The sequence below is a fragment of the Falco rusticolus genome, chromosome 1 (assembly GCF_015220075.1).
Source record: "Falco rusticolus isolate bFalRus1 chromosome 1, bFalRus1.pri, whole genome shotgun sequence".
Classification (NCBI taxonomy): Eukaryota; Metazoa; Chordata; class Aves; order Falconiformes; family Falconidae; genus Falco; species Falco rusticolus.
The window spans coordinates 115,286,116-115,308,743 of NC_051187.1; the positions used below are offsets into that span (position 1 = coordinate 115,286,116).

The window sequence follows — 22,628 nt, forward strand, 5'->3', positions numbered from 1 at the left end:
CATTCAGTTTATTAAAACAACATGCCAGAAGCAGACTGCTATAAATACAGCCACTGAAGTTAATTCTGCCTCTGTCACACCAGACCTGGGCAGACCTGGGAGTGCTTCCAATCACCTGGGTCCCAGTAAGTCCATTAACTTCTATGTCTATGGCTTGACAAGACCTGAGCATATACCATTCCCTTCTTGTACTGTGGTTTTAAGGGAAAGGAAAAGTGAGTTGAGTCAGAAGGAAGTTGCATTTTGTTCCAACGGTTCACTTAATCAGGATAGTCAGATATGCAAGACTGCAGTGCATGATGCAGAGTTCTTACTTAAAACTGTTTTAGATGAAGGGTATAGCAGAGTCCTGCTGAAAACAAGCACTGCACAGCAACAATGTAAAGGATTTCAGTATATTCAGTATTTACAGGTTTTCAACCCATAGACTTGAGTATTTTTAAACAAAAGAGGTTGCCTGTTCCAAACCCTAGCTTTAAAAAGATTTCTCTACTTTTGACAAATTTACCATCACTGTTTGTCTAAACGTATCCTAGAAAACATTCCTATACACAAATCAGTTTTGAAAGTTAGGGAGCTCTGATCAAAATTCAAACTATTACTGAAGTCTTAAAAGTTACGTTCACTATGCAGTTTTGACTATGAAGCATAGCACCTTGCTGGGTTAAAAAAAGTGTGGGGGCTCTAGTCTTGTCAGAAGGTGCTGGTTCTTCAGTTTATGATATAACTTAACCATGCTGTTATATGCATTCATATATTTTAAGGTAGCAAAAAATTGTTAATTTGAATGAAATTTAGTATCGAAGCAAACACTGAACTGAAACGACAGTAAGCCATTTCCTGAAACCGGAAAAGCACAATGTGTTTGAAAGGCCAGCACAAATTTAAACTGGTATTAAGTGGCTATATTGTAGCCTATAATATTAAATTCCAGGGAAAAGTACAAAAGGCAACTTAGGTGAGAACTTCGTAACAAAGTATTACATTAATGTTTCTGCAAAGCAAGGACATAACTAATAGCTTCAACAGAAATGTCTTTCATATTTAAGATTATCCTGTGAAGTTTTAACGCAGGGGCCCTCAAACTTTTTAGGCAGGGGGCCGGCGCGCAGATTAAGTGGCAGGCAGTCATCTGCAGCTGCTTGGTTTCCCTGCCCCCAACCCCCGGGGTGGGGGGGGTGGGGGGGGTGTCTGTAAATACCGGGGGCCAGATTGAGGACCCTGGGGGGCTGTATCCAGCCCACGGGCTGTAGTTTGAGGACCCCTGTTTTAACGTATATGGTCATTCATGCTGTCTGGATTATTACACCATTAAAATCCATCTCCCAACATTTCAAGACTATCCTTTGTCGATATTCTATGCAGAGGTTTTTTTCCTGGAGATTTTCCGTTATAAAGTGGTTAGGCAAATGACTTTAAAAAAAAAAATAGAAATCATAAAGCTACCAGAAAGGAAGCTATGAGACTTGGATTCAGTATATGTATAACCATACCTCACAACAGAACAGTTGTCAGTGAAAACCTGGAAAACATTTTTACATCTCAAACAAGCCCCCCCCGAGAACACAAAACCCAGCCTCCACCAAAAACTCCAAAACTCCCTCCTCCTGAAGACTGTGCTATCAGTACCTATACCTTTTTATTTCACATTTCTGTAACTAAAGTCTTAACATAGCTTTCAAATTTCAGCTTCTTGGACAATGATAAATTTGAGTCTTGAAAACTGAATACTTTAACTCAAAACTGCAAAGAGATGAATGAATTTGCAGGTCCAGGACGTATTTTTGAACAAGTGACTAGATTCTGAATACAGACTTTGCATCTGACAGCTTAAATCCATTCTAAGGATAGTTAGTTCAGTTCTGTGTTAGGGCAAAAACCCCATCATCTCAATTTCTTCACTCCTCACTGATTCCCTGCCTCTGAATGGTCACGTAATGCTTTCACCAGGCACTACTTCCATGAAGTACGACAGTCTTAGCACTCACCATTTGGGTTAAATAACCTGCAGCTTCTTAGAGAGGTTTCATAACCTATCACGAGCTCTTCTATGATTGCCACCTACAGATGCAAGACAAGACAAAAAAAAATAATCTGTGGGCAAGGCAGAATTTTATTTCTACTTGAGCTACTTGGTGTTACCCAAAATAGTTACTTTTGCTAAGAGAGTTCTGCTACATCCTGAATTACTATACATATGGGAACGCACCCGATCTTGCCCCTCTTTTTAACAAATTAAGAACAACCCTCCCTCGGTTAATACTCATGCAGCTTATAATTAGTAAATCTTAGCTTCCTACATTTACCAGCTTGCACTTTACTTTTTCTAGATATACTAGGCCATTATATACAACAGAGCTGATTGAGTGAGCACTGGGAAAAAGTTTCCTTCGTCTCTTTAATGCAGCACAGCTACAAGATAGAACATGTAAAATGTTGGGGGGGGGAGAGGAAACCTACCTTCTCCTTGTCTTTATATAAGGACCTCAAAGTATTGAAGACTGGTGGGCAACCTTTGCTGAAATTCATCCTTAGAAACTTGTCCAGACATTCCTTAAACTTTTCACCTTGAGAGGAAAAAGACCTGTTGATTTTGTTTTACCACACATTACTCATCAATTGCAGACTGTTTATGCTGTTAAAACATTACTATCTAACACACACAAGTGTTGGTCACTACCTGCTCAGAAAAATGCACTTACCCGACAAAAAGTTTAATGGTAATCTTCTTGGAACTAGTCCCCTTGGGTATTTAGTCCAGGCCTCTTCATAGATCTTTAGCCTTTCCATCATATTAGCTGCAACAGAATTTTACACTTTACTTTTTCCTTCCTTTTTGGCAAGGGAAAGGGAGATGGGGGGTTTCTATATGGTTAAAAAAAAGAATCAGAATATATAGCAACTATTGGCTATATACTTCCTAAAAAACATTAATTCCAGTATCTGTAAATTCCTCTTTGAGCTGTGGAAGGCTTAACTGCTTATCTCTCATCTTAAAAAGAATTCCTGCCCTATCACTGTGCAAAAAAACTTCAACAAAGAAAACTATTCAGGAGAATCATGCTGGCTTTTCCAAAACCTGTATTACCTACTATACAAGATTAAGGTAACGGAGACAGTAAAAGAAAAACTCTGAACTAAAACTGTCTTCTAAGAAGTAATCCTATTCTTTCAACCACATACAAACATTTTTTTGTTGTTTTGGTTTTAAATAAGACAGTGTAACAATACAAGAAATACTTCCAGCCTTTCTTAAAGAAGAATAAATTACGACAATATCTACACACTATGACTAAAAAGCAAAACTTAAATGGGGACATTTTTGAATAATAGTTTTATTATTTAGAGCAATACAAGATTTTGATACAGATAAAAATTCCGAATGTGCAGAAACAGCTTATCTACTACAACATATTGCATCGTTACCTGGTTTAAGTGCCTTTTCTAAGCCCTTGTAGTAGGCCCAGTTTTCAGGATTCCTTTCTTGCAGTCCTTTGTAGACTTCAACTGCTTCTTCAAGTCTGCCAAGCTGAAGCAGGAGTTCTCCTGTGTGAAATCCAGGAAGTTTTAAATTCAGGTAACGATACTGAAGCAGCGTAACATTAATCACTCTACAGTAAAAGATTAGATAATCCTTAACCCAACGTAGATTCTAATTTCTTACAAAAAATGATCATAGTGGCATCACAGACTAGCTGACGTATATGCTTTTACAATTATGGTACAATTCTGCAACTCAGCCAGTAATTCTTGAAACTTACTTGAAAGTTTAATGTTAAAAGCCAGATGCACGTGGGTTTTTTTCTCACTTCCTGAAGTGATGGGTTACTTTTAAGTGCAGTTTTTACTACAGAAGGCAACTAAAAGCAGTACGTGGTATTTCATGTATATAGCATCTTGAAAACCAAACTGAAAATTGCAGAGAGGCCCATAAAAGAATGGCTCTTCGGTCTAGTATTTCATAAAACTTAACTTCAGTGTTTGAAATCAAGACATTGATCTGATTACTGAATTCTCAAGATTCTGCAAGCAAGTTTCCTTTTAATGATACCTCATTACAAGACACACGTTAAAATAAAGTCTAGATCTAACAACTGTATAGAGCATCTTTGCTGGTGCTGTAGTTGAAACAAAAGTCAATTTCCAATTTCACAACGGGAAACCGTATTTTACAAAGCTTTGCTATCAGCAAATACAAATAGGCACCTACAAGATTACACACCAGAGGTCACACAATGTCATTCCAGATTAAGGTAAGATTTTCTCATCCAATTTCAAGAGGAAAACGCTTGTCAGCATTACCTCTCTTCTTCCCTATGTCACATAATTCTGTCAAGCGATGCTGCTCCCCATAGATAGGGGAACTTGAGGACTACATGCGGTATCTAGTGCTACGGAAAACATCAGTAGTTCACTCACTGAGAACAAGACCGAATCTGGAAAATAAACCTAAATTCTTTCTCCGAGGTGAAAGTTACAATTTTTATATAATGGTGGCAAATGCCAACACTATTATCAGTGTTTCGCAGTTGTACTTCATCCACAAAGGCTTTTGCACATGCACTTAAAATCTGTAGACAACACTCATTTATTAGCATGCTTTGCTGTAGTATGCACAGCAACAAAGCTAGACCAAACAACACAGAAGTAGCTGTGTCCCAAAAAATGAATCCATTACACCCCGTTGAAAGTGCAGACACTGCAAGGAGTATTTCCATCCCTTTTTTCTGGTAACTTGCTAGAAGGTTTTGTGTTGGTTTGGGGTTTTGTGGTGTGGCTTGTTTTGTTTGTTTTTTTTTTTTAAGTCCTGTTTCAAAATCCTATTTCAGTATGAGCCTCAGACTTTTATCAAGAACTTAAGAACAAATAGTATGTTCTTAACCAAAACTCCTGCTACTATTTCTAAAAAATGGTCTGTGATACTGTAATCTCTACATTCATTTCCATTTATATGCAAACCAAATAACATATTCAGCAACTGTAGAGAGGTGTCTGCAATCTTGAGGAAGTACCACACACCTTCCATAATACTGTCACTATTCTATTCCTAGGTTCTTTTTGCAAGACAGTGAGATTATCGTTAGCAGAAATAGGGAGCTAGCTACAACACCTACATGAATAATATTATAGAGTAAAAATGAACTTCTCTTTGCTTCAAGCAATCATCCAAATAGGTTCCAGTGTGGGCCGTGAACAAACAGTACCTTCAATAGATTGGAAGTTTCACAGAAGGACTGTACAAGCATGAAGCAGAGGAGGAAGAAAGCATACTTTTAAAAAAAGTGCACCTGTTAACAGAACCGTAAGAATGAACTTCCATCACCGTTCAATTCCAGCTATGGAATATAAGATAGAGTATTATATTGCTCTGCTACGATATCATACACCAGGATTACAATACAAAAGCCTGTGTTGGGTTACCCAGCTAAAAAGCCTATTTCCGTACACGCCAAGAGTGACCGAGTGCAATTACGAGCCTTATACTTTGCCAAAGATTATTCTGCCCCTTCAGGCAAGCGGTCTCCCTGTCAGGACCACTATTAAGGCTGTAATAGCACGGGTCCAGGTACATTACCCAAACAGAATTTCAGGACATCAATTCAGGATCATCTGTCTGAAACGCTCATCAGCTCAAAAGTTTCAGAACAGTACGTCTGTACTCTGCTGACGTCTTATCAGCCTGGAAGAAGAGTATGATGGGGACCAAAGAGCTGCAAGGCAAGCAGCCCTTTACCTCAGCAGAATTAAACAAAACCAAATCAAAGTTCCAAAAGATGGGAAAAGCTGACAGTACAGGCATTCCATTGTATACTATACATTTAAATATATCTTCAAAAAGAAATGACCTTTAGTTTCTTCGACAGCCAGTTTATCACAGATCTGCTTTTCATAAGTACAAAGATGCTCCAAGGCTTCTTTATATAGTCCTGCCTCCCGGAGGACTTGATTTTGATACAGCAGCAGTTCACTGTACTCATAGTCCACTTTATCAGGTGATGTCTAGATAGGAAAACAAGACACATGAGAAAGTTCAGCCTTCTAGGACGCATTTGGGATTTAATTCATTTAGCTAAAGGAACAGCATAAAGTTTTCACAATATGAAAGGAAGCAAAGTTTTATTTTTAGCTTACGCAGCCATCCGCAGAGGAATTTCATGTTACCCTCTTACCTGCTGTGTCTTCCTAAATTCCTCTAAAATTTTTGCTGCCATTTCATAGTCTTCCAGCAGATGGTAAGCAATAGCATAACCAATCCATGATGCTCGCTGTGCAGGTCGAAGCTGAAGCAACTGGTATCTTGTTTCCTGCAAAAAAAGTAGCTACTAGTTTTCTTGACTTTATTCTAATGCTTTGTAGAATCCATTAGGCAACATTCTGTCTTCAGTACTCTTTAATATTTCAGGAATGTCACCAAAAGTAAGTTTTTTTATGTGCAAATTGTTTTTTTGTGAACCACAAAAAAAAGAATAACCTTTAAAACACTATGATGGTCTCGACTGAATAAAAAACCATCACACAAAACACATCAGGTCCAATCGAATACTTATAAGTCAGACTAACTTTGTTGATGTATGGCACGTGCTTTTCCTGTATTACTGCTTATGAACAGGATGCAATTAAGGATACTTTGGTTTGAGTTGCAGGAACATTAACTATACCCTGGTGTTTCAAATCCACCTTGAAAGTACATATGTATTAAATCATTACAAGAGTTGTTAGGTGAAGTAGGTCACGCAAGTGCATCCCTGTTCTTTGGCAAGATGATAATTACAGCTGGAAGATGAAACAGATTTGCTTGGTATCATGCTGGTTTAATCTGATGGAAAAGTTATTGCTTGTTTTGTTACAGGCTTCTGAAAGGCATCTTCAAGTAATTAAAAAAAAAAAAGGAAAAAAAATCATTACTGCCTACTAAAAAAGCCCAGTCAGAAGTAGGGGTTAACAAAAAACTAAAACTAGTTGCAGCAGTTGGACTAGAATGAAGATGACTAAAAATATTATAAATTAGGAGAGGGTAGAAGTTAAAGCAAAGGAAAACCACCCACTCACAACCTTATTCCCAGTTTTGAGAGTAAATTCACATTCTTCAGAAACTGCCATGTTAACATTCAATCCTTAATGCATTCTATAACTATGTGTTCCTTGTGTGTTTAACAATTATGCATCTGTACTCACATTTATTCAGAGGCTAAAAGAAAGTACATTTGTAAATTAATTTTGGCACCTATGCTAAGTTTTGGTTGTCTTGTCTCAGCAAGAAGAGTCAAATTTCTAAATTACTAATATGAAAAAAACCTGTGATTAAGAAATGTCCTAACTCAGGAATAAGTTCACTGAGGACCTATGTTAGCGGATGGTTCCACACGGCTCTTGAGAACAAAATGTGTTCTTGGCACACTAATATTACCCTTATTTGAAAAGGAAATAATCAATGAAGACATCAACTAATGTGCTTTAATGACCACAACTTTAAAGGTGCAAGGAAAACCTGAAAAGATGAAAACCTGACTTAACTCATCATCCAAGGTCTCTGAAGTAAAAAAATCAAACATTTATTTTTGCAGGGAAAAGGAGTATCTTACTACAGCAGACTACATCAGCTGAAAAACAAACAAGTTTGCAGGCACAAAAAATGTAATTTAGGATGATCTAAGGGGGTTTTTCCCCCCCGATTAATGTTTGAATTATAAATATTTAGGGTGAGCATTGTCATCTTTCTCTGGATGGCAAAGTAGGTAACAAACACGTCTTCTATAGTCATTGTTCTGTCTAATCCTGAGCCATACACGGATCACAGGCAGCAACTATGACTTAAGCCTGAACGACACGAGCATTTCTGCAACATGCAAACTAAACAGAAGCTGCTAGTTTTTTAAGAAATAAAGGTATTGTCTAACTAGACATCAGCTCACAATTCAAGACAACAGAAAAAAAATAAAACTACATTAGGAGCAGCATTTGTAGAGAAGACAACAGAAAGTCTGTATTGTTCTTTACAATTGAGGCAAGGCAGCAAGTAACTGGGTGCTGCATTAACAGGCAGAAAGAGGGTTCCAATCTGAGTCACCAAACTGTGTTCAGCTTTACTAAAAAAATAAACAGAAAAAAAACAATACAGTAACCTAAACATTCTGAGTATTAAATCAAGAAAAGAGGAATATTCAAGACTTCCGATCCACAATCTTACACTGGAAATGGCGGGAAATGCAGGGAAAGATCTGGACCCAAAGGAGCTGTCACTAATGCCCAGGTTGGCTGGGAAGCAAAATATGATGTTCCATGCAGCATACCATTTGTTTTGCATTGTTACCCACTGCCAAGAGAACACCGGTGGTCACCGATTTAAGGGAGGAAGGATATATTGTAAAAAGTTATTAAAAAAATAGAAACTCCTTTGCCTGAGTAACAGTCATCATCTGAACACATTGCCTTTTACCTGCAGGAATGCTTCCAGAAAAATAAAGACTGGGGAACATCTACAGCTGGATTATACAGCATAAAAGAAAAGCAAACAATTCTGCACTGAGCAGAAAAAGAATCATTTAATGTGCCATTAAATCAGTGTAATGTACAGAAATTGCTCAGTGGCACATCTGCTTTTACTGCCATAAAGTACTGGGTAGCAGTTTTAACACTGGATCTAACTGTATTGTTTTTGGAAGCATCACTGAACAATGTGTCACCTTTGCTGCAGTTCCCTAGAAGTTTATAATAAATGCAGTATGTGTACTTACCCTGTAACCTTCAAGATCCCTCATTTGAATCTGCAGCAGAGAAAGATCTCTCAAGATTTGAAGATTGTCTTTGTCCCATTTCAGTGCATTCCTATAGCATTTGATAGCTTCGTCATACTTCTTGTCTGACCTCTGAAGAAGGCCATAGACATGCCAACCTGGAAAACTCTGTTAAAGATTCTATTGAATTTGAGCAGGGAGAAATTAAGACCCAACACAGCACAGAGAGCAATTGTTGAAAAGCTCTTAAGCCATTTTAGAAATGGACAGTAACATTATAATCATTACAATTCTCTTCTTTAGCTGTGTAAAAACCAGCTGCAAACTGAAGACAGAGAACTGCTTGCCCATTGTATGTACAGGTTACATATAAGATGCTCTAAACTGTAGTTTCATGTACTAGGGGAAGAAATAAAGTAATAGGTTCTCTGAAAAGACTATCAGGCTTACTCGAACACATTTTTGAATAAGATTTTATATTAGACAACTGAAGTGCTTGCACTTTCTGCATTCTAAGTATATGACAAGTCCTTATCAATGTAGTGGCAACTACTGATGTTTTTAAAGCAAATCACACACTTAAAATGCCTAGTTCAGCCCACCACCAGTTTAGAGTTGCAGCTTAATGATAAAAAAGTACTTGGAACATGACAGAGTAGTATTTGAACCAACTGTGACTGCAAGGGTAACTGCAAACCATCTGCCCTTTGGATAGGGTAGACAAAGTGCGATGTATTGGAAACAAAATTTGAAATTCTGAACTTACAGTTTGAAGCCTAATGGTACTAGCTTCTGTTGCTATTCTATAAATCAAGTAGTTGTAGAAATAAACCGTTTTCCATTCACAAAAGAAAGCTGTTTCAAAAAGGATACAGACATGGCTCTTCAAGTCATTCCTTAGGCCTCTACGCACAAGTTCATAAGCTTCCTCTTTCTTCCCTAGACAGTTCAATGTTAGTCCTTTCATTGCCAAGGTCTCTAACAAATAATAATAATAATAATAATAATATTAAATAAGTATCAGTCATTTCCATAGGGTTTTAAGCTTAATATAGCAACTCTAAATACAGTAGAAATGCAAATTTAGACTCAGTTATCAGCACCAAGATTTTGCATTCTTTTTTCACATGGAAAACTATACTGGCAGATCATTCACTTAAGTACATCACCTACAACAATAAAATCTATGCATCACTTCCACCAAAATGTGAAGCAGCATTTTACTTTAAAGGCACTTAAAAACTGTCTGGTCTACAAATATCTTGAAGAGTGTTTTCATTTTTCCTCCTCTGCAAAGAAGCATTATAACTAAAGTATTTACTCACAACACAGACTTCCACACATCCACCCATGCCAAATTAGTTGGCAAAGGAAAAAGAAAATTTCTGGACAGCAGAAAGAAACTCTCAACTCAGTATTAAGAACCAAACATCTTTTTCTTCTTTTATAGTAAGGCTATTCCTTCAGAAAAAGTAGCAGGCCACAGACCTGACTGGCATACAGTGCTGAACAATAACCAATCTCTTCCTTTTGTCTTTCACATCTACATGAGTGAATAACAATTTCCCCTGAAAAGTCATTTAAGCAATACATACTTGTATTAAGAAACATGCACTGTGCTATGATGAATACTAGACTTGCAGCACAAAGATAAAGAATGGTAAGCTATGACTACTGGTAAGACCAGTCTTTAAAATTACAAATCTTAGCAACGATAACTGCTTAACATGGCGCATGTTCCTGGATGCCCTTACTGCTTTAAACGCAAAAGGTTAACTATAAAATGCTATAAATATAAGACTTACCCCACCCTAAAGCATAGGGGGAAAGAGCACATGCCATTTTTAAAAACTTACCTCCATGTTCCGCAAACTTTGGGTTAGAAAGGATCTGTTTACAGAACTTCAGACCATTTCTATACTGCTTATGTTCGTAACACCTCTGTTGAAGAAAAGCAGAATACATTTATTAAAACAATTTAAAGTGAAATTATTTCTGCACCCCCAAAATTAGGCATCAGTGCACCTAGGCCTTTCAGAAAATGTACTAATATTTTAGTTAACCCTGTTTAATGTGCTTCCTGACATTAAAAATACTTCACATGCCCTGAAAAAAAGAAGCATATGTTAGTAAGAACACGAACTTAAATGTATAACTGAAGATCATTATCATACAGCAATTCCTTGGCTAAGATGCCACAGGAAGTGTTAAGTGCCTACAAAGATTCAAGTTTCCAATAACATAAAAGCAAACCTCATGTCATAACATATTTTGGTGAGCATTCAACTCACTTTGGCTCAACTATCTCTCAGAGAAATACCACGAGATAACCTCCAACAACCATACAAGCGAGAAAAAAATTTGAAATCGGAACTTGGCTTAAACTATCTCTGAAAGCAACTTCTTACTATCAATTTGAATACCACATCTCTCATACACATCCAAACTTTCAAAACTGGGATATACTAACATTATCTTGCCATTCTGGAAATTAAAAACACTCCTCTACAGTTTTATTATATCCAGCTGTAATGATTGACCTGTGTTTGAGTCATTTTGTTACACAAGATGACAATGCAAAATGGCACACAGAACGAACTTTTAAAACCAGTTTTAGTATTTTACTTCTGTTAATCCACTCCCCGTGCTAATCTTTAAATTGAAGCCAAAGGAGGAAGAAGTAATGTTGTAAACACCAATTCATATGCTTTAAGTCACTTAAGCAAATCCTAGGAAATTCTTCGTTTTCATTTTACTGTGATACCAATGCCCCAACTTGAGTCTAAGAATCAAGAAACACACATTGCTTGAGCACAGACCCAAATCCTATGGTAACTGACTCCGTAACAGGTCCTCACTGACTCCAGTTGCGCAGTTCTGGTGGCAGCACGGCTGACAGGAGTGTAAAACTAGGTACAGTGGACAAGTTTTCAAGTCCTCCTAAGTCAGTCATAGTTCAGGATTCCACCTTTCCTCACTGCTCCAAAGTAACTACGCAAGAGCATTAATAAGCACGTATTGACACCATTTTTTCTCCAAGCATTTCCATCAAAAAAAAGTCCGGAGAGGCAGACCCAACAGGTCAGGTCATCAAGCAGAAAATCCTAAGAATAAAAATTTAAAAGGTTACATGGATATTATCGAAATGCTCAAAAAAGAAATGGCTTATCTACCTCAACTTCTCTGCTTTACATTGCTTTTGCATCACAAAAGGTGCTGTTCAGCATCCGGTTTTCTCTTCCGAAGCACAGATGGAAACACCAACAATAAACTTCAAAGGTGTAAAAAACTGGTATACCACTATGTGGATGTATTATTTGCTAGGCACTGAAGTATCAACGCTAAAGACCAAGAGGCATCACAAACCAAGGATCTTGCTCCCCCTACCCTGCTGCCAACTTTTGGAGAAAGGAAATAATGGGAAAAGTAAAGAAGAGGAGAAAAAGGAAGATGCCCAGAGAGAGCATCCAAAGCAAGACTGACTCAAAGAGGAATGTATCAACAAAAGAGCGACAGAATGGTCTGGACTGGAAGGAAACTTCAAAGATCATCTAGTCCAATGTCCCCGCCACAGGCAGGGACATCTTTCACTACATCAGGTTGCTCAAAGCCCTATCCAACTCTGACTTTGAACACTTCCAAAAGACAACACCCTCTGTCAGCAAGGACAGGAAAAGTTGGCAGGGCAACCACCTAGCCAAAGGAAGATTAAGGGTTAGGTAAGAGGAAATCTGTGTAGGCTTTTTTTTTTTTTTTTGTATTTTTATTAAACTTCACTGGTTATTATTCACACCTTTTAGTCATTACCTGCTTTCAAGTAGCTGGCTGAGTCACTTTAATCAGCCACTGGCCACAGCTGACAGAGCTTACAGGTGACAACACAACAGGGTCAAGCTTTTTTTTAATTGAAATCATCAGTCATAAAAGTTACCACCCAGGCCTCCTCCCTGAAAGCAGAACCTCCATTTGCTCCCACCTAGGTAGTTGTGAAAGCAGCAAAACCTGTCACAAAAGTGGTGCAGCCGCAGGAACTTAAGAACACGTCTCGAGTCGAACCAAGGCACTGCCACAAGGAGAAGGGGTACTTAGGGGTTTTGCAATTTGCCTTTAAGTACAGCTGCTCTGATGCTGGCTATCTACGATTCTATGAAATCTTATCTCTAAACAGTTCCATTTTACATACTGTAACAACCAGCCTTTCACCTTGAAGTTTAAGGAAACTCAGCCAGGATGGTATATATATGCTAAGCACAGGAAAATTTGCACATAGATTTTTCACAGAGTAAAAGTACCTTGCATTATTAAACTCACCCAGAATTGTAACAAGTTCTCCCTTTAGGCTGCAGGGAGGAAAAGTTTATAAGTTTATACCCACTTATGTCTACAGAAAGGTTCTCATCAACCCAGACGACACTGGGTAGGACCAATAAATTATCAGGAACTGATCGTGTACGTGTATCGCCTGAAGTACCAAATAAAGAACCAGCCATAGCTGCACATAATCCCCAGCAAAGTATCAGCTCTCCATTTTCAGGCGTTTTCCCATCAAGACAAGTTGAAGAATTTCTCCAGCCTTTCAGATTAATACTTCAAGCCTACTTCATTCTATTAATGGAACCATTTCAAATTGTGTCATTTTATAAGTTTCTCTATTCTATGTATGTATTCTATGTACACTGTATTATTTTGACAGTGAAAGGAAGGGAACAAATGAAAATGAGGTCATGCTTCATCCTCTTTCAGAAAAGAGATTGTTTCATCAAAGCAGGTCCAACCACCTCGCTAAGATTTTACTACTTGAAGCCATGCATATATACTTATCTCCTTCTCCAAAGAGGTTACGGACTAACAACCTTAAATAAATGTGTGTACGACAGAGAAGGAAGTCAGGAATGCAGCACATGCCACCATGGGTGGTACAAACCTTGGTGAAACTGTGGCTTCAAGGAGCAGAAACACAAAAGAAAAAAAAAAATTTAAGAAAAAGGAGACAGTAGATACCAAAAAGGGGAAAGGAGGAACAGAAAGAATAACACAAGTAAAGATGAGCATGAATAATACACAGCCTGGGAGAAAAATTCCCTAAGGGAATCAGTAGTTTCTGAGTAAGAGGAGAAAAAAGAACCAGTAATTAAAAAAAATATTAACAAGTAGGAATGGTGACATCTCAAGTATTCTTGGGACGCTGCTGGAAGCAGAAATGGTCTTCATCTGGGTAGTTTGTTTCCTCCCAGATGAACAGCTTGTAGTAGTCATTCCCAGGCCTCCGACCCTTACTTTGGGACAGCTGTTCTGCAGAAGTAACATACTTCTCCGTTGCAGAGACCGCTACAAAAGTGTGGTTGCCTCCTCCAAGCTGAATTCTTGCATATATACACTTCCAAAGCCAGCAGTAAGAGCCTTCTTGTGACGCTTGACAGACAAGTGCTCCAGCTATGGTTTGTGACATCATGCAACGAAAAAACATAAAAGCTAAACTTCTAAAAAAGTAAGGTTAATGCTTTAAAACAAAAGAACGTAGCTCTCTATCAGCACTTAATATCTATTACACATTTGCTGCCCTTCAAAGCTTTTCCTTTAGTAAATTACCAGATTTTTAAAATATCTAACAAGCTTTTCTATACATGTCATGGCTAGACTTACAACCTACTCCAAACACACCAAAACTATTTTTATACTCTAACTCATTTTCCGTATTTATAGCAAGGAAATAGCACCTGCTCCAATGCAATTCTACAAAGAATTAATAAGATGAAGCAGACAGAGTCAGACTCCTTCAAAATCATGCAAGACTATAGCAGGTAGGAGAGAACTTGCATTTGCACAGCTCTCCCCGCCTCCAAAGTATTTATTCAATGGATTTGTATACATGGTGATTACTAGACTGCGATTGTAAGGAACACAGCTAGACCATATTCTCTAGAAACTGAAGTCTGAGGCGGAAAGAAGGCTCACGTGCTGGTGTTTGGATGCCTTCACTGTATTAGGGCATCTGCACAAAATCAGTCTTTGGCCAGCAGATGTCTTACACATGGCTCAGCATGCCAAGTGCGAGTGAATTCCGCTGCATTTCTTCCTTGATGGCTGCCATAAAGAAAGGTGAAAAGATTTCACTATTTATGGCTTACTTATGTCTAGACAGCTAACTGCTAGATGGAGTTTGTTCCCCCCTTGCCACAGATAATCCAGTTTTGAATCTTCCCCCTCTAGTGCACCTACTTTCTAAACCTCGTTACCAAACCTATGGCTAGCAAATAAGACTGACTTGATTCTTAAACAACTACTCTGGTTACCTGCAAGGTTATATGCAAGGGCCATGCTACTGATTATAGTTGCATTCCTAAGGGCTGCTGACAATAGCAGAGATGACTTTTCACCCAAACTTAATTCAGCATTGCTTTCTTTATATATTGCATAAGCAAATACATCTTCACAAATGCATTTTAGAAATTTGACGGTCGTAAGTTTGCAATGTAGAGAAGTAGGCTCTAATTCATTGCTACCTGTAAGCAAGCAGCACATTTTACCTCTGACATATTCCTCCTCTCTCAAAACACAGATTTTAATGGTCAAGTACATATGTTTTCAACTAAAAAGCAAGGATAATAGTCAAGTGCAGTATTTTGACATGCAGGTATGCATCTCAGCATCAAATACACAGCACACGGCAAACCAGATTCTGCCATTACACATGAAATATTTTGCACATATTCACTTCCAGAAGTGCAATTTCTTTTTATCACAAAGCAGTCTTCCTGTCCTGCAAGCATTTAGTAACTCAAGTAAATACTTAATAGCCATCCCAACTTAAATTTGCTATTTGTAAGACATTTTATAATCACTACAAGTAGACACTGAAGTGTTCTGGATGTTCAGTAACATCAACAGTTAACAACAGATCTAAGCACAATGCCAGGAGTTACCATCAGTCTTACCAGAAGCTTCATAGCCCAGTGAATCTACACTGCCACCAGGTATGACTTAACTTAACCTAAGCAAAGAATCACCTAGATCATGACACAGAAAGCAGAAAACTCCCTTTCTAGAAGGGCACTTGAGAAGATGCGTATATCCAATCTAACGTTCAAGAGCATTTCAAAACTGCTTTGCAGTAGTAAAAAAAAAAAAGTCTCATGAAAGTCCATCCAGGATGGATTTTGCAGCTGATTAAACAGGTGAGAAGCAGACCCAAAAGCATCTCATGAGCAAGCTGAAGATAGTCATAGGAGAACATCATACAGGAGAACCTGCCTTTTGTCTTCTTAGCCGGACGCATGCAAAACTAGAAGTTTTTCCAAAGCAAAAAAGGTACCATTTGCTCCCCAAGCTCACAAATGGGAACACTGGGGTGTTAAGTGACTGCTTGCTTTTTATTCTTACTTGGAGGAGCACAGCTAGTTACAAGAATGGGGTGAGAGTAAAAAATCAGTCCCAGGCATGTGGGATGGGATCACATTCTCAATCATTATGCCCTTTGAACTGGAACAGTAACAGAACAATAGCATACAAAGTTTATTAAAAGAGACAGAAATTTACAAAGCACAGTGTGAAAAACTTTTAACTGTTTTCTCTTTGAAGATGACATTTTCCCACGTCACACTTAACCCCCACAACACCAATTTTTTAGACTCCTGTATCTGCAAATTAATGGCATTAAAATGAATGCAAATTCAAGTTGTTTTAAAAAAACCCTCAAACAAAACCAACAAAAAACCCAAATGCCAAAACACCACCAAAAACCCCATCGGAAATCCATTCTCAGTGACTGTAACTCCTTTCATTAAAGCAAACATCCTAATTTAGTCAACGCTATGATGGCCTAGCCAAAGAATGCGATTTTCTTCACCAAACGAGTACCAAAACTGGATTCAGCCACAAGAGACAGTGAAGATGCAAACTTAAAACTTCTCATCACCAATCCAATGTGCTCAGCTCCTCTTCCTCAGCAGGAGACACGGCCCATGTTATCGTAAGAGGCAATACACTGCAGACTATTCCCCAGCATACACAAGAGTCACCAGACAGGACAACTGATAATATACATGGGCACAGGCAAATGTATTACTTGCACCTGGAAGTCCCCAGGAGAAAGGATGATGGGTTGCTCTACCAGAACAGTTCAGGGATTCCACGCTCTGCCATCCTCTCCCCTGAGGGTTTGTGAGGCTTGAGGAGAACCAAGGTGGACAAATCCTTTCAACTACAGTACAGGGATGTGCTCCTTAGCAGACTCCACAGTTTCTCCCAGTAGCAGCCATGAACACGTACGCTTGCAGCATCACATAGCAATGTTGGCAACTACAATGCCAAGACCTTTGGCAGCAGAAAGCATTAGTGTAGCTGGTCTTTGCATTAGCCAAGGTGTGCGCTTACAACGCACGATATGCATGTCCGCCACTCAGATGCTATCCATTTCTTCCAGCACAGTTCAGATGCAGCAACTCAAAAGATACTAAGTCCAAGCACTGCACAGCTCAAGGCTGCTTTCCAGCAGTTACTCTCTCTACAGCTAGACTTGATCAGGTCAAGTCTCTAAGGTGGCACTAATTCAAGCTAAATGTAGTAAAGAAGATTCTGAAAGCTGGAAGCATTAAGAGCAACTACTCATGAATTAGTGGGTCTTTTGAGCACTAGCCATATCAAACTACTCACCTTGAATTAGTGGGTCTTTTGAGCACTAACCATGTCAAACAGCTCAACAGCTCTAGGCGAAAGCTTCCACCACACTGATTCAGTTCCATGACAAATAGAAGATGTATAAACCCAAGGACTGAACACCACCACCACCTCCCGCCAAAACAAAACTTACAGATACATTAATGCCTAAAACTTGGGCAAACTTGCAGAAATTCTTTTGCTGTCAGATTGAAACCAATCCTCTTCCATTGCTCTGCAGTGTTAATGAACAGAACTGATCTTCATAAGAAACAGCTTTAGCAATTGCCTAATTTAAGGGACTAAGAAACCCTCCTCCTGCACAGCCCACCTTACTTTTTCAGAAGTGACAGATACCTTCATAATTAGCATTGCTTGGTAGAATATAACCAGAGGAACAGAACAAGTTCAAACTGAAATTAGTTAGGAAGAAGGTAAGAAACATCTGTGTCTTTTCATTTAATACTGAGGCAGTAATAATATTTTTTTATTAATAATGTAATAATTCCTGTATTTGATGAAATCAGTATGGGAACGGCTGCTGACAAATAAGTTACCGGTCTTACAGAAGTAAAACTAGAAATCTGCACTCACTGAAGCAAGGCTATTGCTGAAAAATTCATTATTCTACATCAGTTCTGTTGGCCACTAGTTGCTTACTTTAATCTCTCCTTCCTAGGGAGAATTACCATGAATCTGGCCACGTCAACTAAGATCAGCTGACTTCTGTGCCTTACCCTGGGAACCCTATGTTCAGGCTTCACCTCTGAATTTAGCATGAAACTGACTGTACTTCACAAAAGATCAGTCTGACTGTACTTCACAAAAGATCAGTCTGTATAGGATGTATTTGGCTTTTCATGATCATCTGAAACAACTAAGTAAATCAATTCCAAGATATGGCATGAAAAGTGCTAAAGGAGCCTACACAATAGGTTCTTCTGGATTTACACGGACACTCCAACTCAGCTGTATCACACAACATAGCCCAAGACACGCGGTAAGGCTACTGACATTTTCTACCCATGTATTATATGACCAGAGTACTCTTCACCCTTAGCTCTGAGGTATGTGAGATGTTGTCTTGTAGCATTGAGCTGTTGCGAAATAGTTAAATGTTGCTAGTAAGATAAGAAAGGTTGTTCTTCAACATTACAAGGCTTGCTAACCTGATTGCGTAGTATCATAGAAGCAAACAAATCCTTGTAACAAGTCTCGCTGATCTCAGTTTTAACGGGTGGCAATGAATAATTGTTCATTTTCTCCAAATGCCTTATAAGAAAAATCAGAAAGGACGTAACTCCTTATCACCACTCTTGATGCATTGACCCAGTGCTGCTGTGGATGAAGAGATTTAAACCTGAGATGCCCAGCAATTGCAACCAGCAAACACTCATTAAAAAAAAAAACAACCCCAAAAAAACCCTTTGAAAAACAGGAATAAACACAACTTGATCAAATTCTAACCAAAATAAAGGGTACTGGATGGATTAAGTCTATTTCCCCAAATAAGGTTAGTTTCAGATCATTACAAACCCCACTACCCCACTTCGGGTTTAGCTGAGAGTACCTATAGGTAAGACTGGCTATGATCTTCCAACTGAAGAAATTAGGATGCATTTCTGTTACGAAAATACTTTATTAACTGAAACAGCTAATGAACAAAATTATGTTGCTCCTCTGTAATTTACAACAGGGAATCCTCTTTCTACAATTTCTGACAGCCTCAACGACAACAAATGCCCTAATTTGGTGAAGAGGCTTCAGTAACAGCAAGTATTGCTCAAGCAATTCCTTCATAGTATCCTAGAGTCTCAAACAGTAATTTCTTTCTTTAACAAGTTTGAGAAGTATTTCTGAAAAACAAGAACGGTGACTCTGCTTAAAGCAGCAGGTCTGTTCTTTACTTCCATTCCAATGTTTAAACCAAGACATAATTTTTTTTCTACTACTTCTGGCAAAGCCAAGTGATGTATTCCTTTTGGCAAAGGAAGAAACAAATGACTGACATCTCAGCAGCAAAGATACTGGAAAAGCCTTCCTAGTAATTCCGTGTTTCAGATGAGATAGTATGTGGTGAAACTCCAGTGGTGAGCATACTTGATTACTGTACAGTCATGCAAATGCAACAATGATTGCATACAAAATGTGCTAATTTACTTGGTTACTGATAAAAGTGAAGTTCTGGAAATCAGTCTTTAATCTTGAACCAAGATCAATTAAGAGATTTCAAAATCTGTCACCTCAGCAAACTTAAAGTCAGCACCTGAACTTCTCCGAGACAGATCATTATTTTTAAAAGAACTGGTGCTGGCAAAAGTATTAGTGAAGGAGAAGCACAGGTCTGTCTAGTTTGGAAGTGGAGGGACAGGGAACAGATTCTGGAATGAAGAAACAGGAAGACGGCCCAGCAGGAGGGACTTGGCATATTTACAGCAAAGACATTGAAGAGACGCTGTTCAACAGGCTTTTTTATCATCAGGAAGTTCCTGTATCTTTTGGTAGAATGCTTGTCAAAGCCAGCATGGAAAGAAGACCGTTCAAAGACAAAAACCCTCAAGCACAGCAGCATTACTGTAGAAATGACCACCAAAAGGCTAAATTCAAAGCCCCCTCCTCCTGCAGCAGACACCTTGGTTACTGTAATGCCCCACTGGAGGACACTGGTTCTGGCCATACCCAATTAAGCCTGCCCAGCACATAAGGTAACTGATCCAGAGATGTAAGATGTACGGCTCTCCAGACATCATGAAGACCACAGAATCACCAGTCCTGAGCAGAGAAACTCTGATGAGCATACAATGTAATATACACAAGCCCAGACCAGCATGGCACCTTGCTTCTCCAGGATGCTACTTCTACAGTATATACCAGTTATAAATCAGCAAAACTACCTCAACACGGCCTGAACACACACAGTTCCTCACTTGAATTGTTTGTCTGCATCATAAAATATGCCTCGCTTCTTAAATACTTGGACTTCTTTCCTCCCTGCTTAAACCATATTCAGCTAGAGGCTAAGCCCACTAGCTATCGTGAGAACTATTTGCACCACTTACTCTGCCAGACCATCATGACGCCAAGAACTTTATTCTCTGCTGTTTAGAGGAACTGGAAAACTCTTCCACATGATGTAGGGCACCTCTAGCAACTTTGTATTTTACATTTGTTCAATACATTTTCAATGTATTTAACTTGTACATCCAAACAAAAGTTAACTGAATATTGTCTTTTGGATTGGGGGGAGGAACCCAACCAAAAAAACACCCTGAACATATTTGACAAATTGTACCTGACTAGATAAGTGGCTGAATGATTTGGCAACATGCCAGGAACATTCATCGGTTATATTTAATTTACAAACATAATCAGACAGTCCTACAACTACTAGTTTTATACTTGCTAGTAAGGGGGGTGGGGGGGATGGAGTAAACCACTTTTTCCATTACTTCATACTGCATCCAGCCTCCTGGGTACCAAAGAGTCAACTTCTCAATCCCTTCAACTCCTGCGTTTGCTATTCTACCCTTTCCTCTGCCTCTGCCTGAATTCTTGAGTAATCTCAGGACTTCCTAGAGATGATGTGTGTCCAAAATAATGATACACACTCAATTAATTTTAAATGTTCAAATGGATCAAAAACCAAAAGAAAAAATGTAGAGATCTACTTTCCTCCTAAACTCCACAGAATGTTTGAGCAGAAGAACAGGAATATCTACCTGCAGACTTAACAGTAAATAGTTAAAACTTTAAGCAATATAAACTAGAAACTTTCTTTTTAACTGAAGTGCAAGTTTAAGCAGAACAACGATCAATAATCCTGTGGGTTGTTGTTGTTTTGTGGGGTTTCTTAATTCTAATTATGCAGATCCTGTTCCCTTTGTACTACAGGAACACTATACTGTCAAATGCCTTTCAACTGGAAAAACATTTCTATTGGAACCTCCACATACCTGCAAAGTGACTAGAGAGGTTAGTCAGTGTGTTGCAACATGCAAAGACAAAGCGCACACGCTTCTGAACTCAGAATTTGTCAGTTAAGTGGAAATGCTGGCTTGCACGCAAACCCATACACAAAAGAAATTTACTGATCATGTAAGATGCTTACTACACGACAAACAAACAAACTCTGTTAAGTTATTATTGCCTTTTGCTATGGAAAGCTAGGCAGCTTGGTGTAGACCTTAATGTTTGTGTTACAGGCATACTTCTTAAAAATGGCAAAGAATTGAGGCCTCAGAAACTTAAAACACACACAAAATCAACATTTTTTCTTTGTTTTCTGCTTCACCTACAAAAATACAAGGCTGCTGCCTACTTCACTCCTGTGTTTACTACCTCCACAAAAATCAGAATGATTTTCTATTTCTGTAAACAGCCTGTGTCACAGCAATTATCTATTTGAAGGGTAATGCATCCTTTTGATACCACTTGGGCTGGTTCTCAAAACATCTGCTGGGGGAAAAAAAAAAAAAAAAAAAATCTCATCCAGGCACACTCAACAGAACTCCTCCATGGTCCACCCCAGCCAGAAGACAGCATGTGCCAACCCAGGGCCAGACAATCAGACCACCTTGTTAGCTGCTCAGGGGCTCAGGGGTCCTGTCAGGGAGCCAGATGCCCAGGCAGACTCAAGCTCCTCTTGCTGCTGTTAAACCACTCATGGGCCAGAGGAAGACGCAGCAGGGGATATGGCATAACGAAGGGTTACACTCTCCTGAAAAGAAGGTGTAGACTGGCGAGGCTGCAGGAAGAGAGAGGTGGAGTAAAAGCATAGGAGTATGGAAGTAATGTACATCTCGCTAATTCAAGCCAAATACGTAATCAAAACTTCACAAAGTTGGGTCATTATCCATAACAAGGCTGAGAAGTGGTTCATTAGCCAAATTTCCAGTGTGATGAAAACCAGCTTTAAGGCTTTTCTAATCGCAGGGCAGTCTTAACACTAAACTACATATCACAGGCTCATCCCTGCAAGATAACAGGAAAACACCAAAATGCCACAGTAACTTTCAGCCTACCCAGTTTCTGAAACTCCTGTGTCTGTATTGAAGAATTTCAGTTTAAAAAACAAAAGGGACAAAATAAAAATTGCTTCAGTCTAAGAAATCTGCTTGGACTGGAGCACACCTTTCTCTTTTCTGACCTGAACCAAATCACAAAGCTTTACCCAACTTGCATGTGCTGAGCCAGCATTTTCTCCAAATAAACTCTTGTTCTTCCCTTTTTCCAGCCATC

At 38.8% G+C, this 22,628-nt stretch overlaps 1 protein-coding gene across 1 annotated transcript in view; it reads right to left on the bottom strand.

Annotated features, from left to right (window-relative positions):
• NAA15 (N-alpha-acetyltransferase 15, NatA auxiliary subunit) overlaps window positions 1–22,628 on the bottom strand; it is a 42,596-nt gene that overhangs the window by 18,291 nt on the left and 1,677 nt on the right. The window contains exons 2-10 of the mRNA XM_037397572.1: window positions 10,592–10,676; window positions 9,609–9,713; window positions 8,736–8,893; window positions 6,171–6,305; window positions 5,847–6,000; window positions 3,427–3,546; window positions 2,703–2,798; window positions 2,461–2,567; window positions 1,989–2,061 (exon numbers count right to left, since the gene is read on the bottom strand). Of these exons, the coding sequence (XP_037253469.1) occupies window positions 1,989–2,061; window positions 2,461–2,567; window positions 2,703–2,798; window positions 3,427–3,546; window positions 5,847–6,000; window positions 6,171–6,305; window positions 8,736–8,893; window positions 9,609–9,713; window positions 10,592–10,676 (1,033 nt within the window). The remainder of the gene's footprint in view (window positions 1–1,988; window positions 2,062–2,460; window positions 2,568–2,702; window positions 2,799–3,426; window positions 3,547–5,846; window positions 6,001–6,170; window positions 6,306–8,735; window positions 8,894–9,608; window positions 9,714–10,591; window positions 10,677–22,628) is intronic.